This window comes from Cyphellophora europaea (assembly GCF_000365145.1).
Source record: "Cyphellophora europaea CBS 101466 unplaced genomic scaffold supercont1.5, whole genome shotgun sequence".
Classification (NCBI taxonomy): Eukaryota; Fungi; Ascomycota; class Eurotiomycetes; order Chaetothyriales; family Cyphellophoraceae; genus Cyphellophora; species Cyphellophora europaea.
The window spans coordinates 1,143,290-1,160,419 of NW_008481811.1; the positions used below are offsets into that span (position 1 = coordinate 1,143,290).

A 17,130-nucleotide genomic window follows, 5' to 3' on the forward strand; every position below is an offset into this window, starting at 1 on the left:
GCGATGTCGGAACAATGACAAAGTCTTCGCTCAAGATGTCAGGTATGGGCTCAGATCATTCCACAAGTGAGGGTCGGCTTGGTGTGGAATGCGAGTTGGCAGAGCAGCACAGCTGTTGCAGGTTCGCGGTGTGTTATTAGAGGTGAAGCCGATGGCAGGTTATGAATGAATGTGCAGAAGCCTTCAACAGGGAAGCTGTCGCTGGAGTGCATATAGCGGTCGCAAGACGGCCCTTGATGTTGATGAAGGTGCGGACTCGAGAAGAAGAGCACAGCGGGATGAGGTCGCAAGACAGGGCGTGTTAAGAGAAGCGCTTCCAATCACCTACACCCCCGCAAAAATAACATGCGTTGCCTAGCAACAGCGCCCAAATCAAGGCAAGAGCGACCCGCTGCCGCCACTAGCCAACTTCGATGGCCGCCAAGCGAAGGTAGTTGACGATCCTTGTTACTCAGCCTTGTGCCTGTTCCGCAGCCTTGCCAGCCGGATCGAAAAAAGTTCGGGCATGGTCATCCACGACCTATCAATCCCATTGACTAGACTGGCTAATGTCTCTCTCGGCCGTGGTCTGTCCGCAGTGTCAGCTCAGAGCGCTACTGTCTCCGTTGAGACCCCAGTTGAAACCATGGCAGCAACGACGAACAGTCGTCTCAGCCATGAGGCGACGAAAGCCAGCCTCACGCATGACCCTCTCCGAAGACGTTGGTCGGACGGACAAAAGAAAAGCGAGAGACCGAGATAGGCCAGGGCCTTTCGCAGGAATGAATATGCGACAAGTTCCACGATCATTACAAGCAGCAACAGAGGCAGTTCAGTCTTCGACGAGACCCGCATCCAGACCAAAGAAGGACAAGGATGACCGCCCCTTATTTCACGCGCTCAAGATGCAGCAAGCACTGACACCTGTGTCTTATGTGCAAAGGGATAAAATCAAAGCTAGACTGGAGACCATCACAACGTTCGAAGAATTGGGGTTGATGCCTATCGTGTCCGATGCCGTCTATACTCAAGCCTTGCCAGGCCTTACAGAATACACGCCAACCCCTGCGCAAAAGGTCGCTATACCAGCCCTACTGAGCAAGAAAGGTGCTTTTGAGAAGGAGCAGAAGAAACAAGCCGATGGGTCAAATCGCTTTGATACATTCCTGCTAGCTGCCGAGACTGGATCCGGGAAGACGTTGGCGTATCTACTCCCGGTCATCGACCATGTCAAGCGGCAAGACGAGCTGGATAAGTCGTCGACAGCGTTGAAGGAGACACAAGATGCCGCGGCTCTGAAAAAGAGGTTGGCAGAGAATGTCTTCGATGCCGACCCTGCTGAGACCGAGGAAAAGGTCAATCCCAGCCTCGGCAGACCGAGAGCCCTCATACTTCTCCCCTCATCCGAACTGGTCGCACAGATTGGGAAAGTGGCAAAGATCATGTCACACACCGTCAAATTCCGCGCCGAGCACATATCGGCCTCCAACAGTCCAACCGTGATCCGAAATCGACTCTTCCGACCAAGTGGCATTGACATTGTTGTGTCCACACCTCATCTGATTTCCAGCATCGCCGAGAAGGAGCCAAACATTCTGAGCCGTGTCCAGTACGTGGTTGTGGATGAAGCCGATTCCCTCTTCGATCGCTCATTCCAGGAGACAACGCGTGGCATTATCGACCGAGCGGCGCCATCCCTAAAACAACTCATCCTCTGTTCTGCCACGATTCCACGAAGCCTAGATAAGTTTGTGGATCGTACGTATCCAAATACCACCCGCCTGGTAACGCCGAAACTACACAGCATTGCCCGACGAGTGCAGCTTGGCGTAGTAGACATAGACAAAGACCTGTACCGAGGAAACCGAAATCTCGCATGTGCTGACGCCATCTGGCAAATTGGCAAGTCCAAACATGATGATACGTCCAAGTATCACACGGTCAAATGCATGATGGTATTTGTCAACGAGCGGGACCAAGCTGAGGAGGTGGCCAAGTTCCTGGCCAGCAAGGGCATCGATGCTGTACCATTCACCAGAGACCACTCCGAGCAACGACAAAGCGAAATTCTAGATGCCTTCACTTCGAGCAGCCGCGTCGAAGGCGCTGAGAAGTCATCCGCCGAGAAGACGCGGTTCAACTTCCGCGACTTTGTGCCCTTTGAAGGAGCGCGCCCCGATGCCGACCCTATCAAGCCGTCGAGACATCTGGCCGACACAAAAGTTCTTGTAACAACAGACTTAGGATCACGAGGTATCGACACCCTAGCGGTGCGTCATGTGATTCTCTACGATGTACCCCATACGACTATAGACTTCATCCATCGCCTTGGCAGAGTGGGAAGGATGGGCAGGCGTGGTCGAGGCATTGTTTTGGTCTCGAAGCATGACAGGAGGGATATTGTGCGCGAAGTACAAGACGCCATGTTTAAAGGCCAGGCTTTGATATAATATCTCTGTGGCCTCTATTCGTTGCGAAAAGGACTGAAATGTAGCAATGCGGTCTTTGTCACACTATGTCCAATGTACAATATATCTAGCCATCAGTCATCTCATCAGCGACCGCTTTAGTTCCATTCTCATTGACAAGTTGCAGTCCGTCTAAATCTTGCATAATAGATCCACGTCGGCTTTAACTATCCGGGAGACCCGCAGCTGCACGATGACGCCCGCTCGCCATTGCGGAGAAATTAACATGGGCCATCGAGAATGGATCTACAAAGTACCACCCTGCGAGTCTCACCTCCCGCACGGGCTTGGATCCTTTGTCGTTGCGATGCAGCAGGCACGCTGCAGCTTCTACAGTCCCATGAGCTTTATCTGAACACCAGCAGCACCGTCACGGCATGGGTATGCTGGCTCCCGCGACGAGCGAACAACAGTGATAACAATGACTTTGACGACCTTCTCGGTTGGGGCAGCCGTTACCCCGACGGTTGTCAAGACCTGTGTCGCACATGTATGTTGGGCCCCAGTACAGCTCGCTATCAACTGATTCGGAACAGTACGCAAATCGCAAGCCGCGACATAAGAAGCCCACGGCTCACATATCATACGATGAGGGCCTCCACCTCATCCGATGCTTCCTCCAGTACGCCTCCCACAAAACAGTTGACGAGCTGCAAGCATTCACTGCTCAATGGGTACCAAACCCCACATGGGTCAAAACAGAAGATGTTACTATCGCTCCTGAACATGTCTCCAAAGCCGCTGAAACACTCATTCGCCAGCTTGGGCCAGAGGGCATTCAAGCTGTGGGTGGCCGCGAGTGGTGGCAGTGGCGGAGGAACGGGAGTGATCTACGCGCCGAGTGGATCGAGATGAGCGCTCATTACAATGAGAGAAAACGCGACAACAAGAAGTGTAGGCGTGTCATGCTATACGCTCATGGTGGTGGCTACTTTTTCGGATCGGTCGACGAGCATCGCTACCAACTCCAGCGCCACGCGCGTAAACTCAAAGCTCGCGTGATTGCTCCCAGATACCGTCTAGCACCTCAGTTTCCTTTTCCTTGTGGCTTGCAGGACTGCTTGGCTGTCTATCTATACACCTTGACCCTACACGAACCGAATGAGATCATTCTGGCGGGTGACTCGGCTGGTGGCGGCATGGTCATGTCCATGCTGTGCATACTCCGCGATCAAGGTCTACCGCTACCAGCCGGTGCAGTACTGATATCACCCTGGGTCGATCTGACCCATTCGTTCCCAAGCGTTTCGGAAACCAATCCACTCGACTACATCCCTCCCCATGGATTTCACCATCGTCCATCTGTGGCATGGCCTCCACCAACTGATGATGAGATGGAATTTATGCGGAAGAACGACGAAGGCCAGACTCGAGAAGAGGCATTCACCGCCAAAGCTACGGAGCTCGCCGAAGACTTGGGCATGGATACAGCGGATAGTAACGACCCAACATCGAAAGTGGCCAATAGAGTTCCGGCTCCCAATCACTTCCTATCTATCGAGCTAGACAACAAGCTTGTGGTCGTGAAGGAACAAATTCAGATGTATACGACCAACCAGCTACTGTCCCATCCGCTTGTGTCCCCAGTGCTTCAGCCATCGCTAGGGGGTCTGCCACCACTTCTCATTCTCGTTGGTGGCGGTGAGATGCTTCGAGATGAGCAAATCTACCTTGGACACAAAGCCGCGAACCCTGGGAAGTACCCTCTGTCCGACATATATAAGACCAAATACGACCCAGACAATGCCATTTTGAACAGATATAAGCCCACTCATGTCCAGCTACAAGTATGGGAAGATCTATGTCACGTTGCGCCGACACTTTCTTTCACACGCCCAGCGAAATTCATGTATAGATCCATTGCCCAGTTTGGGGCATGGGCTCTGGCTCGCGCTCAAGATAGGCCCATTGAGATCGTGGACGACGATGAGATTTCCATAATTTCATCCGATTCGGACGACGAAACACCTTCCGATTCAACAGATAGCATTGCCAGAATGAAAAACAAAGGCAAACAGCACAAATACGTGGGGCGAGCGGGCGACCCCTTGCCGATATTCCGCAACCACATGATCCGCCAGCAAGTTGATAGGTATGGTAATATTGCGGAGCTGCCTCCGCCAGAAGAACTTCCTGCGACATCAATGGACCGAGACGAAGTTGGCCTGATCAAGTCCGGCCCGGTGAAGAAATGGATGCAAGCAAAAGACCACTGGGCATCAAAGTACGCCAGCACGAAACGGAAACTGCAGAAGCAGCGCATCGCCGCAATCCGATCCAACAATCATGTCCCCTTTGGGCCTGGAGAAAGGCCTCCCCCGAGTGCGCTGGCGGCAAGGCGAACAGCAAGGGAGGTCGAGAAGCAGCAGCGCAAATCGTACGGTCTGTTCATGTGGTCTATGTGGGGAAGCAAGCACGACGAGGCCACGATCAGACGAGAAGATGAGTTTGTGCGACGAGAGACCGAAGCCCAAATACCGGCACCAGACCAGCCTGCGACGACGAACCCAGCAATCCCTCCTGCATCAACCGACGTCACCTCACCTACGATCCAGGAACCTTTTCCTCCAGTTTCCCCCTCAACCAGACCTCGACGTTCCTCGCGTCGCTCCTTGTCCCGTGGCAGCAAACAACGCCGGCGCACCTCCGACCACGGTACCACCGACCGCAGCCGCTCCCGCCGCCGCACCGTCTCTGTTACCGACCGCGGTCAAGCCGGTGCACTTATGGAGGAGCTCATGCCTCCCGCACTTCCAACGGTACACTCCAGCAACCACCAGAACAACGACCTTGAAACCACCGCTGCAAACGACAACGACAACATCCTCATCACGCCACCGCAGACCGCAAACCCCGACGCTAGCAACCCTCACCCTAGCTCCCCATCCAGCAATTACCTATCCCCGCAATCCGCCACCAACGCGCCTCCCTTCCTCCCGAAATACAGAACCGCCAGCCACCTCTACTCCGACCCGCAGTCCCGCGACGTAGACAGCATGTCCACACGCACGGGCTTCTCGGGCATCTCAACCTCCAACGCCTCCACGCGCGCCGTCTTCTCCGCTCCCGGCGTGAGCAAAGTAGCAACGAGCGACAACAACAACACCGCCTCCAGACCCAGCAATGACGACGACAGCCTGACAGCCAGCACAGCGCAAGACAACGATCCGAGGCCCAGCGCCACGGCGAGGATGAGCAATGATGGCGGCAGCATCACCGGCGGCAGCGGCGGCGGGTCAGCGACGCCCACGGCCCCGATGTTCGAGGCGCACAAATCTGGCCCCGTCACGCGTGGGATGTCCCGCGACGGTCATGTTGAAGACCAAATCCAGAGCGAAGACAGAGCCGGAGTCGCAGACGGAGCAGGAGCAGAATCGCCCGTATCGCGCCGCAGCATCGAACGCCTGCGCAGCACGGACCGCGAGCCGGGCGACATGACGCCGCTGCGCAGGTCCAGCACCGATGCGGTCATGCGCGTTGAGGGCGTCGTGGGCGTCGTTGACGACGTCGGCGGGGAGTCGGCGTCGGAGTCGGAGTCGGAGGAGGCGCGCTCGGGGGTGGACGCGGATGGGGGAGTAGGAGCGGGAAAGGGAAAGGGAAAGGGAAAGGGCACAGGAGAGAACCTGCAGGTGTAGGCGCAGAATTGTTGAGGCGTGGAAGTAGATGGCATGAATGATTGAGGACTGACTGACTGACTGACTGACTGACTCTCATGGAAGCGAAGGGAGGCGATATGGGTGGAAGGGTGGGGGAGTGTCTGCTAGGGTCGTCGTGTGGCGTGGCAAGGCAAGGCAAGGCAATGTAATGTCGTGAGACGCTAGATCTGATCTCGGCCGCGGTGCCATCTTAGTGTACTTTTGCCGTGTATATACCTGTGATAAAAGGAGATTCTCGATCAAAGTCGCAGACAAAAGGTCCTTCCTAGCCAGGGTTAGCAGACAGAGAGATCTATTGGGGGTGGGGGTCTCCCATTCGGCCAGGCGAAGAGTATAATAATATGCAGACGAGGGATGGGCACTGTGCACTGTCGTTGCTACCACTACGCTACACAGCAATTTCAGACCTGCATACTGAAAAGCGTAGAAGAATAGAAGGATTCATAGTCACGGCCTGCTCATCGGCTGAGTGGTGTAGAAGTATTGTTCATTCTTCAAGCCGGTCTGGTCTGATCTGTCTGCCTTGGAAATACTCGTTCCTCGATATCGGGTCGAGTCAGCTCCATGACGTTTGGAGTTACTCGCCGCTGCCTCGACCATTGTGGTGAGGCGAAGCTAAGATATGCTATGCTATGATACAATATGCACGATACGCGGTGTCTTACCCGTATCCTGTCTGTGGCCGTTTGCTTTTCAGCCATGAGAAGCACAGCGACTGCCGTCTGTGCGACGCTGTTACCCTATCTGCCGTCTTTCCTTCTTGAGCTTCGGGGCGCCCGATCATGGCGGTCTGCACATCGCCACCGACTAAGCCGCGGGTGCGACCTCACCCTCCATCTCCGCTCTCGCCACGATGGTGGAGTAGAAGCCCAGCACAGTGAGATAGCCGTAGTCGAGAAGCTGACCAAAGTTACCGGTCACATCCTGGAGTCGCTCGCCATACTTCGCGGTGTTCTCATTGACAAAGCTACGCGCCTCGCAAATGTCAATGTGAGTTAGGAGCGCCTCCATCCAGCTCTTCTTGACAACCTCCTTGCCATCAATGGTGCCCCAGAAGACCTTGTCGGCCGGAGAGCGCGAAGCAGCTGCAGCCGCAGCCCTCTGCTGTAGCAATGGGCGGATAGAGTTGAGACCAGATTGCGCAACAGGAGCTGCGAAGTCGTTTCTTGGGCCGGCAGGCAGTGCGAGGCACTCGAGGAAGGTGAAGACGCAGATGCTGAAGAGGTGGATGTCGAGAGGGCTGTAGGTCTGAGGGGTGTTGCCCAGCTTCTCGGCGAGTTTGGCAGCGGGGAACAGGCAAGCAAGGGTATTAGGCTGTTCTGTAGTGCGCGCGGTGTAGGTCTTGAGGTACTCTTCGACCTGTTGGAACAGAGGGCTTGTAACGTCGGTATGAGTGCGAAGAGCGGTATGTTCAAGCTGCTCACTCATGGCATCCTTGAGATCCAATCCCACTGGATGATCCCACACGCGGTTGTGTTGAAGATTGATGGCCCATGCCAGGGACTTGGTGATGTAGGCCATGAACTTGGCAGACTCGGAGAGGGAAGCGGCTGCACCAATGTCCTCGTTGGTAACCCAGACGTACTTATCGAGAGGATTGGTACGACCCGACGCCATGAGTGTGAGTTTGTTCTGCAGCAGAGCCATGCAGCGGGTACGCGCGGCCATCTCTTGCAGCATGTCAGTGTCGAGACCTTGCATCTTGTCTTCAGTAATCAATGAGCCAACCTGCTTGGGATCTCTCAACCGCTCGAGAACGGTCTCATACTTGCGGACAAGCGCGTGGCTCGCAAGCGGGCCAGCGTTGTAGAACATGTCGACGGCGTACTCGTTGTGGATGACGAGGAGAGATGTGACCCAGACATAGACAAGAGCGTTGGGAGTTGAGACGAGCTGATCTTCGAAGATGTCGCCCAAACGCTCCATCATCTCTTTCATATCTGGGATAGCGGACTGCAGTGCTTGAGTCGTGGTAGGGCCGTTCTCTTGCGATGGTGCAGCAGTAGGCAAAACGTTGATGGCGGCGATGATAGCGTGCTGCAGGTCAATACTAGCGTTCATGACCACCAGGAGAGTAGTCTCACTAGCATCGGGAAGGATAGGGAACTGAGGGTGGATCGTCTCGTAGTACTTAGAGAAATCGGAAGACTGAACTGAAAGAGGTGGAAGATAAGGAAGCTTCTCGGATTCCATCTTCAAACGCTTCGCCGGACGGGGATCCATCTCGTCGTAGTAGTTGGTGGTGTCGACTGTGACGGTTTGATCTGGTGGAACGGCGATGCTGAAGCGATCTCGTGCACGAGGTGTCGAGGTTGCCATGGGATTGTTGAAGGCGCCAAGACTTTCGAGTCGCTCTCGACCAAAGTCAGGGCCGGAGAAAGAAGCGCGTCCACCGGGGAGGGAATAGTTTCGCCGGCCGGACATAGGCTCGTCGCCGCTACCACCAAACATATCACCGTCGAACGATTGACGATAGACAGGCAACAAGCTCTCAACTTGCTGAACACGGTCTGCAAGGTCCTTGATGTATCTGCATCGTGGTCAGTACGCAGGGCAACTCTTCAACGGCGTCGGCACATACCCCTTGTTTGGTCCTCTCTTCAGTGGCTGACGGCTGTACTGACAGTCGAGATTGGCCTTAGCGCAGCTAGTGCAGGTTGTCGGCACGCCATGCTCATCAATCGTGGTGATGCACTTGGTCTAGCCTGCTATCAGCAATGCGCTCAGTGGAGTGATTTCCCTGCTTACCTTTTTGCGCCGGCACTCGTCGCAAGCCTGTGAAGCCTTCCCTCTCTTACTCTTGGGATCGCCGGGAGTACCGCTGTCGGGAGTCTCGTCTACGCTAGAGCGTGGTCCGCCAGGCGAGAAGGCTGGCGCGCCTTGGGGTTGCGGAGGAGCCATGCCCGCGAGACCAGTGCCATTGGTGTTCACGCGCATACCTTCGCCATTTCTGGCCGACGCACTCTGAGCGGCATCTTGCAGTTGCGCAGCGAGGTTGTGCTGCAGCGGCTGAGAGTAGCCCTGACCAGAGAGACCCAGGTCATGATCGGGTAGAGGAGGATAGTCGTTGTTGGGAGGGTAAGCGTACGAGGTCTGAGGGTGAGGGTACTGCGCCGACGCGCCAGGGGGATACGGAGTGTTGGGACCAAGGTCAGACTGCTCGCCACGGTCGTCGTTGCCCGACATGGTTCGTAATGTCTGTAAGCAACCGAAGTGGAGGATGGAGAGGGAATAACTTGTGTCCGAAGAAGTTGTGCCTGGAGCTGCAAGATGATGATGGCGCTAACAAGGCTGAAGTGGATACTTCACACGGCGCTAAGGCTGACAAGTTTATAATGATCACGTGATATTGCCATATTCTCGGTGGTGACCACTCCATCTCTGTTAATCCTGAAAGAGAGAAGAAGAAACCCTTGGGTGCTTGGATACTGTTATATACCCTCCCAAAGCCGAACAGGTATAGTAGCCAGCATGAGCAGGTTACCTACTTGGGTTGCTACGCATCGTCATCTGGTCATCTCTTCATCATCACTCATTTCTTCATATCTATCTATGCCAACAAAAAGAAACACTGTGATGCTTGAGCAGTGCTGCCTTGTCGTCAACCATTCACAACCACACCACCATTGGGATGCAATGATTGTCCGGTGATCAGACTGCTATCCTGGCTGGCCAGGAAAACGAAGCAGGTTGCGATCTCGCTGGGTTGGCCAGGTCGTCCCATCGGAGAGGTGAAGCCGTCCTGTGCTTCTTTCGTCATAGTCGCAGGAACAAGGGGTGTCCAGACTGGTCCGGGGCAGACCTGGTTGACGCGGATGCCCTTATCGACGAATTGATTTGCCAGGCCACGGGTAAAGGATGTAATGGCGCCCTTGGTGGTAGTGTAGTCGAGGAGATCAGGGCGGCCGATATAAGCGTTGATGGAGCCATTGTTGACAATAGTGTCTCCGGCCTCCATCTGCGGAAGCAGCATCTTGGCGAGATAGAAGTACGGGTGGATGTTGGTATCGAAAGTTTTGTGCCACTGATCGTAGGACAGCTTGTCGATGCCGTAGATAACCTGTTGGAATGCAGCATTGTTGATCAGAATGTTGACGCGCTTCATCTTCTCGAGCGTGAAATCAACAAGCTTCTGGCAATTTTCTTGGGACCTGAGGTCGGTGGCGAAGAGGTAGCACTGAGCACCGGTCTGCTCGACTCGTTGCTTGGTCTCCTGGGCGTCGTCTTCTTCATCGGGCAGGTAACCGATAGTGACATTGGCGCCCTCCATGCCGAAGAGGATTGCGACCGCACGGCCAATGCCCGAATCGCCGCCAGTGATGAGAGCATTCTTCCCCTTCAGCTTCCCCGCGGCCCTATAGGTCTGGTACCCACCATCCTCTCGGGGCAGCTGAGTAGAAGCAGGCTTTACGGGCAGGTTTTGCTGCAGGCCCGGCTTGTCCTGATGAGTAATAGGCACTTTATGGCCTGATATCATCAGTCCAGCACTCCATGTTGACTGGGCTACTTACCACTCTCGAATTGGGATTCGCTGCTCGTTGCGGCCTTGGCAACGTTCTTTGCTGCTTCCATGACGAGATTCGATGCGATTGAGTGGTCAGTAGATACAATATCGAAGCGACAACGACTATGGTATAGATGAGCCAAGGCAGTATGTTTAATAGATGGAAATGTATTGGGATATGGGGACACAATTTTTTGCGGCTCAACGTCATGAAATCCGTGATATCAACTGATGTCACAACTGGTGGAAGCAAGTCATCCACGTGGTTGGCAGCGGCTTTGTCACCCGGACTCCACTCACTGATATATTATACCGACCTGCTTGTCAAGCGTGAGTCAAGTCGTAAGAGGCACGACATCTCTTCATGCCGTCAACGAGCGGACACGATGTTCCAAGCTGGGCCTCTCAGGAGGAGGCAACCCCATGCAAATATCGGCCAATCGGAAACCTTCTCCGTGAGCTTTCCATGCAGCTCGAGAAGGGAACCTACGGTGCAGCTGTCCAGATCTGAACATGCAGGGCTAGCTCCATGACGCTGCTAAAGATCTGAATAGCAGAAATCAGGAGACTTTGCCGCGATGCACGGTTGCCACATTCGTCGACGACCACCAGTACTACTCGTACTGCAACCCGGGCACCTTTGCGGCCATTGGTGGCCCCGGGCTCGGCCGTCGGGACGGGGTCCACTTTGCTCGCCTCGGCGCCGATGAGGCTAGTTCTCTCGCAGCCATCAAGCTCTTCGGCCGCTCTCCTTGCACCTTGCCAGCCCTGGCACCCGCTAGCCATAGTCCGCACGGCCGCGACGAGGCTATGAAATGGGCAGTCGCAGGTAAGTCACAGCAGATGACTCGAAAATGAAAGGGGACGGTTTCCGAGTGCAATGCTCTTCGCTTCGCGTTCTGTGAGTAATAAAGGCCTTGCAAGCCCCTTCCAAATGGTACCTCCTCTCAACACTGATTACATCGCTCTTCATATTGCACTGTCATCATCCTCTTGCGACTGCTTCCCACCCTGGCGAGCCACGTCTCTCTACACCACCCCCAACCTCTCCATTCAGTCAGCCCTCGGGTGAGATAGTCAACATGAGTCGTGCAACAAGCAAAGAAGACGTTGTTCGCGGGGAAGCAGTCAAAGAGCAAGTTACCTCCAACTCCGAGTACCCTTCCCAACGAAATGTCATTATGGTAATGGCTTGCGTCTTCATGGCCGCCTTCCTCGTGGCCCTCGACAGACTCATCATCGCTACCGCTATTCCGGCCATAACAGATCGTTTCAACTCCCTCGACGACATCGGCTGGTATGTTTCCGGATACCTTCTGCCTATGGCTGGCTTCCAGCTCCTCGTTGGCCGCATCTATACCTTTTACAACCCGAAATGGGTCTATTTGACCTGCATCTCCATCTTCGAACTCGGTAGCCTCATCTGTGGCGTCGCACCCAATTCGACGACCCTCATCGTTGGAAGAGCTGTGGCCGGTCTGGGCAGCTGTGGAGTTACTTCGGGCGCAATCATTCTTGTTGTGCACACGGTACCCCTCCACAAGCGCCCGATGTATACAGGCTTTATGGGAATGGTTTTCGGCATCGCTTCCGTTGTCGGTCCCTTGCTGGGTGGTGTTTTCACCGACAAGCTTTCCTGGCGATGGTGCTTCTACATCAACCTTCCGATCGGAGGCTTTGTCATGGTCATCATCTTTATCTTCCTCAAGGTCGACTTTGAGGCTCCAAAGAAGCTGTCCTTGACTGACAAGCTCCTCCGCCTTGACCCCCTGGGCACCTTGTTCATCGTCTCATCGATGGTCTGCCTGCTTCTAGCCCTTCAAAGTGGCGGCACGCAATGGTCGTGGTCGTCGTGGAGAATCATTCTCCTTCTCAGTCTTTTCGCTGTTGTCTTTGTTGCGTTTGTCGCTGTTCAACTGTGGCGCAAAGAGAAGGCCACCGTTCCTCCTCGCTTCTTCACTTATCGATCGATCGTCTTTGGTTTTTGGTGGGCCTTTTGTAACGGCGCATCCACACAGACGATGGCATATTATGTTCCAATCTGGTTTCAAGCGATCAAAGGTACGTGACCGCCATTCTGCGAACCTGTCGTATCTAATGCAACTTACAGGAGTCTCCGCCGTCAAGTCAGGCATCATGTTCATTCCCATGGTTCTGGGACTCGTCGTTTCTTCCATAATGGCAGGCATTCTCACCCGCAAGATTGGGTACTACACTCAATGGATGTATATCAGTGCAGTCATGACGCCCATCGGAGCTGGTTTGATCAGTACCTTCAACACATCGACCGGCCACTCTGAGTGGATCGGCTATCAGGTTCTGTATGGCCTCGGACTTGGCCTAGGCATGCAGCAGGCGACCGTTGCGGCGCAGACAGTTCTGCCAAAGCAGGATGTGCCCACCGGTGCGTCCTTGATGTTTCTCGGGCAGACTCTTGGCGGCAGCGTCTTCGCCAGTGTGGCAAACAACATCATGCTCAACCAGCTGGCGAGTGGTTTGATGAGCGCGCAAATCCCGGGAGTTGACCCCGGCGTGGTTACATCCGTTGGCGCCACGGATTTACGCAGGTATGTCTCGGAGGACGCGCTGCAGCAAGTCCTGATGATCTATAATGTGGCGCTGCGGCATGCATTCTACGTTGGTACAGCAGTAAGTGCTGCACTGATTATTGGAGCCTTGGGTATGGAATGGAAGAGTGTCAAGCAGCAAAAGGTGCAACCACCGAAGCAGGGAGAAGAGAAAGATGCGCAGGTGGTCGAGCGAAAGGCTGTGGATGTGGAGCGGCAGTAGCCATGTAGCATCCGTGGGTGAGTATATAGCTGCTTTCTAGCTATACATCATGGACAGTTCACACATGGTCTCAATCACCTCAAGTCTGACCACGTCTGTCTTGCTTTTTGGAGTGTCAACAATAAGATGAGGCACGGTCCGACCGAATGGGTGCGATCGCGTGTGCTTGCAGAGAATACGACCACGGGTACGTGCAGTAGCGACAACCACATGACGAGTGACAAATGCTTGAGCGTTCTTACCGTTTGTGTGGATAGCACAGAAGCTGCGGGCCAACGTGACTGGGGGCGAGATTGACTCACGGAATATAAATGCTACCATCGCCACGAGTCCAGAGCACCAGATATCTGCCGAATCACGTATTCCCAAGCAAGTCATTGCCAAGTTATACACCTTCCCCAAGAGCACCATGGTGTGTCTACAAGATGTCGTTGGGACTCTCCTCGGCTTCCAGCTGGTGGCTGCCGGACCGGTCCGTCGAAATCACGAGACAGAAAGCACACCTATGTCGAATGAGGTCACGTTCTGGAAAGATCAGGTGTGCACGGAGCTTAATGGACATATGAGGTGGACAGGAAGCAATCGTACGTGGACTCTCATGCTCGACTGAAAGCATTGTCCCTGGTTCATTAAGACGTCGCTCCAGACTAAGAGCCATGCACAGAATCACGCCGTGTGCCTCCAGGCACCGCTGCCGTCTCGATGACTTCCGCTCAGGAGGGGTGCCAGATCTTCATGTGCACGCCCGAGTCGGATTGCAAGGTGAAGGGGAATGCTTATGGGCCGATCGCGAGTGGTGCATGTAACATCGGAGCCATTACCCTGGGAGACACGTCGATAACGGTTTTCAATCAGGTCTGGGTGGACTGCCCATTGGCATGAAGAGGCAATATAATCGGGCTGAGAACAACGTCGCGGCGTGGGGATTGGACAAGATGAGAGCGTCTCGTCAACCCCTTGAGATGGGTCTCAGCACTCAGCCTCGTGGCGTTTAGGCCTAGCGCGCCTATCAGGCGACGCGTAGGCGGCAGCCGAGAATCCCGAGCTGGCGGAAGGAGCGATGAAGCTTGTGCTGCCGTGCCTTACACCAGGGGCTCGCTTAGATCATCTCATCAGTCTCAGCAAAAACTTGGTTTTACCACATCATCTCCCACCCTCATTAGCATTGCCGCTCTGCCCTGGCCTCGTCGACTGCATTTCTTCAGTCTTCCCACGTGCACCGCTGTTGCGTTGTCTCTTCTGTTTGAGCACGCCCCTGCATGATGCAAAGGCAAGAATCCTGATGATATCATTGTGCACCGCCCATTGCTATGATAAAAAACATGCGAGACACACTGAGACGGAAACCTGGGAAATCCGTCGATCTCGACGCCAACAAGCTGTCACCAACGACCACCATTAGTGGTGCTCTCAGTGAAAGTGGTTCCCGCCACCAACGCTCCGTTTCAAATGCTAGCGTCGTAGCCGGCGGAGCTGGCGAGAAGAACCCCTGGTCAACTGATGACCCTCTCACTCCTTCCACACGTGATCGCTTCGTCGACAGCCCGGATGGCCGAGGTAGGACCCAGGCCTTGGATGTGCCCGCCTCAGAGCGGAGCGAGCGAAGTGTGAGTGAGAAGCCCACTAGGAGGCGGAAAAAGACCCTCAACCAGGTAACGCCTCATCGGTTCGAACTCGTCGATGCAAAGCGCGACAGCATCCGTGTTCCTCTCCCGAATGACTCGCCGTCTCAAACGCCATCCGAGGATATCGTTGTCAGCAAAACACGCGAACATGGATCGACGCATAGCGAGGACAGTGTCCCCTCACTGAGCTTCAGTCCTATCAGAGCAGTTGGTCATGTACCACAGATCAAGCCTAGAGAGCAGAGACGAGATTTCAGTACCATACATGTCGCTGCAAGTATCAGCCCCATCGCTCCGCCATCACCTCCCACACCACCTGACTCGATATCTACCTCACCGAAACGACAACCCGCTGGCCTTGGTGTCGATTTCCTAGGCATGAACTTTGGCGCCAGCCGCAACATTGCCGGTAATCCTTTCGTTACTCCTCCTACATCTTCGAGCACACAGCACAAGGAGCCTCCCTCTGTGACTGATGGACACCGCGCCCCATCTAATACTCACGAGCCTTACACTTACCGCCCACAAACTCTACCTCTCCCCCCAGGAAGTCTCCTCAATAAAGTCATAATTGTCACCAACGGCACATCCCTCGTCTCTGCTCCTCTAATCCGCACCCTGCATCTAGCCGGCGCCCGTGTGGTCTTCTCAGCCCACCAATCACTTGCCGATAAAGCCCGCTCCTTCATCCGGGGGCTTGGGCCACCGGACACAATTCATTTCAACGCCTGCGATCTCGGCTGCTACACCGACATCCACGCGCTTTTCAAGCTCGCCGTAACGATGTATGGGCGCGTCGATCACGCCGTATTTGCGCCAGGGGACGATGGCGGACAAGCACGAGGCGTGGGCACGGGCGAGAAACTTTGGGGTCTGGATGTGGGACTGGCAGAAGGGAGAGCCATGACAGGAAAAGCAGAAATGGAGTTAGTGGATCGCGGCGAGACCCGCGATGCCGACAATATCGACATGAGCGACATTATCGCCGCCAGTGTACGCTTCGCCAGGGTTGCAATGGCATATCTTCGGAACTCGCCTGGTCGACGACAAGTTCACAGCTCGTCGTCAGGCATGCTCACCCCAACCTCCGGCGGCTTCAGTGGCGCAGAGTGGAGCGAGGACCGCAGTCTGACGTTCGTCAGCTCCACGGCTGCATTCACGCCCTTGCCTTATCTGCCCCTCTACTCCACGGCACAGCACGCCATCCTTGGCTTGGCACGCAGCCTGGGCGAGAGTGTCGATGTCAGAAGAGACGGCGTGCGCGTCAATCTCGTGGCCACCAACATGCTGCTGCCCAGCGTGGTGGAGGCCGAAGGGGGCGGACGCATGAGCGTCCGCGTGCCGGGCGACAAGGGCGATGACGTGAGCAACATCGTCGCGGGCGTCATCGCCGAAGGCCTCCATCATGATGGCGAGGTGTTGCACGGCAGGGTCCTGTACGCCATCGGCGAAGACGCAGTTGACGTGCAGGATGGATTACGCGAAAACGAAAGTGCTTGGATGGGCATCCGCGCAAAGGAGGCGCTGGATAGGGCCAGCGGCAAGATGGACGGTGCAGAGACGGGGACCGAGTCGGGGACGGGGAAGTGGAAGGGTCGCTGGATGCTGATGGACAGCTTGGACTCGCCTTTCTAGAGCCCATGTGGTTCTTTTTGGTCGTGGTACACTGCTGGGATGTGGTGTATGCGGATCATGTATGTATAGTCTAGAGGCGCAATTCAGGTGGGATGACCACAGGATACATAAAAAGCAAGGAAGGTTGGCGGTGTGGCTGGGGGAATTGGCCTGGCCGGGTCTGTCAATAAATACCATGCATGCATGCCGTGCCCCGCATATTGTTTGTAGAATACAAGAAATAAGTTAGCTTCGTGATGTCTAGCATCGATACTCCTGGTACAGAAATAAGTCATGAGTCTACTGGTAACAATGCTGCGCGGACAAAGCTATCTAATCATTCGTTGGCGTTGGCGTTGGCGTTGGCGTCGTGGAAAACCGTTCCGTTCCGTTCTATCGATATCAAGTACCAAGCATCAAAGTTTCCAGCACAATCCATGCGTGACCTGTCGCGATCCATCTTCCCTGATAGTGCGTTCTGGCCTCCCCCCCCC

The 17,130-nt window shown here is 54.9% G+C and overlaps 6 protein-coding genes across 6 annotated transcripts; 4 read left to right on the forward strand and 2 right to left on the reverse strand.

The window, feature by feature from the left end:
- Nucleotides 1–656: 656 nt before the first annotated feature.
- On the forward strand, nucleotides 657–2,429 carry HMPREF1541_05708 (uncharacterized protein; the record flags this gene model as incomplete). The annotated part of the gene is made up of 1 exon (XM_008720046.1): nucleotides 657–2,429. The coding sequence occupies one exon, from the start codon at nucleotides 657–659 to the stop codon at nucleotides 2,427–2,429; it is 1,773 nt and encodes a 590-aa protein (XP_008718268.1).
- A 439-nt stretch (nucleotides 2,430–2,868) lies between these two features.
- On the forward strand, nucleotides 2,869–6,082 carry HMPREF1541_05709 (uncharacterized protein; the record flags this gene model as incomplete). Its single annotated transcript, XM_008720047.1, has 2 exons — nucleotides 2,869–2,937; nucleotides 2,984–6,082. The coding sequence occupies 2 exons, from the start codon at nucleotides 2,869–2,871 to the stop codon at nucleotides 6,080–6,082; spliced, it is 3,168 nt and encodes a 1,055-aa protein (XP_008718269.1).
- An 828-nt stretch (nucleotides 6,083–6,910) lies between these two features.
- Nucleotides 6,911–9,289, reverse strand: HMPREF1541_05710 (uncharacterized protein; the record flags this gene model as incomplete). The annotated part of the gene is made up of 3 exons (XM_008720048.1): nucleotides 6,911–8,633; nucleotides 8,685–8,803; nucleotides 8,852–9,289. 3 exons carry the CDS (start codon nucleotides 9,287–9,289, stop codon nucleotides 6,911–6,913), a joined length of 2,280 nt encoding a protein of 759 aa, XP_008718270.1.
- A 415-nt stretch (nucleotides 9,290–9,704) lies between these two features.
- HMPREF1541_05711 (uncharacterized protein) lies at nucleotides 9,705–10,675 on the reverse strand (the record flags this gene model as incomplete). The annotated part of the gene is made up of 2 exons (XM_008720049.1): nucleotides 9,705–10,570; nucleotides 10,615–10,675. The coding sequence occupies 2 exons, from the start codon at nucleotides 10,673–10,675 to the stop codon at nucleotides 9,705–9,707; spliced, it is 927 nt and encodes a 308-aa protein (XP_008718271.1).
- A 1,014-nt stretch (nucleotides 10,676–11,689) lies between these two features.
- HMPREF1541_05712 (uncharacterized protein) lies at nucleotides 11,690–13,397 on the forward strand (the record flags this gene model as incomplete). Its single annotated transcript, XM_008720050.1, has 2 exons — nucleotides 11,690–12,668; nucleotides 12,718–13,397. 2 exons carry the CDS (start codon nucleotides 11,690–11,692, stop codon nucleotides 13,395–13,397), a joined length of 1,659 nt encoding a protein of 552 aa, XP_008718272.1.
- Nucleotides 13,398–14,719: 1,322 nt separating this feature from the next.
- On the forward strand, nucleotides 14,720–16,657 carry HMPREF1541_05713 (uncharacterized protein; the record flags this gene model as incomplete). The annotated part of the gene is made up of 1 exon (XM_008720051.1): nucleotides 14,720–16,657. The coding sequence occupies one exon, from the start codon at nucleotides 14,720–14,722 to the stop codon at nucleotides 16,655–16,657; it is 1,938 nt and encodes a 645-aa protein (XP_008718273.1).
- Between the last annotated feature and the right edge of the window lie 473 nt (nucleotides 16,658–17,130).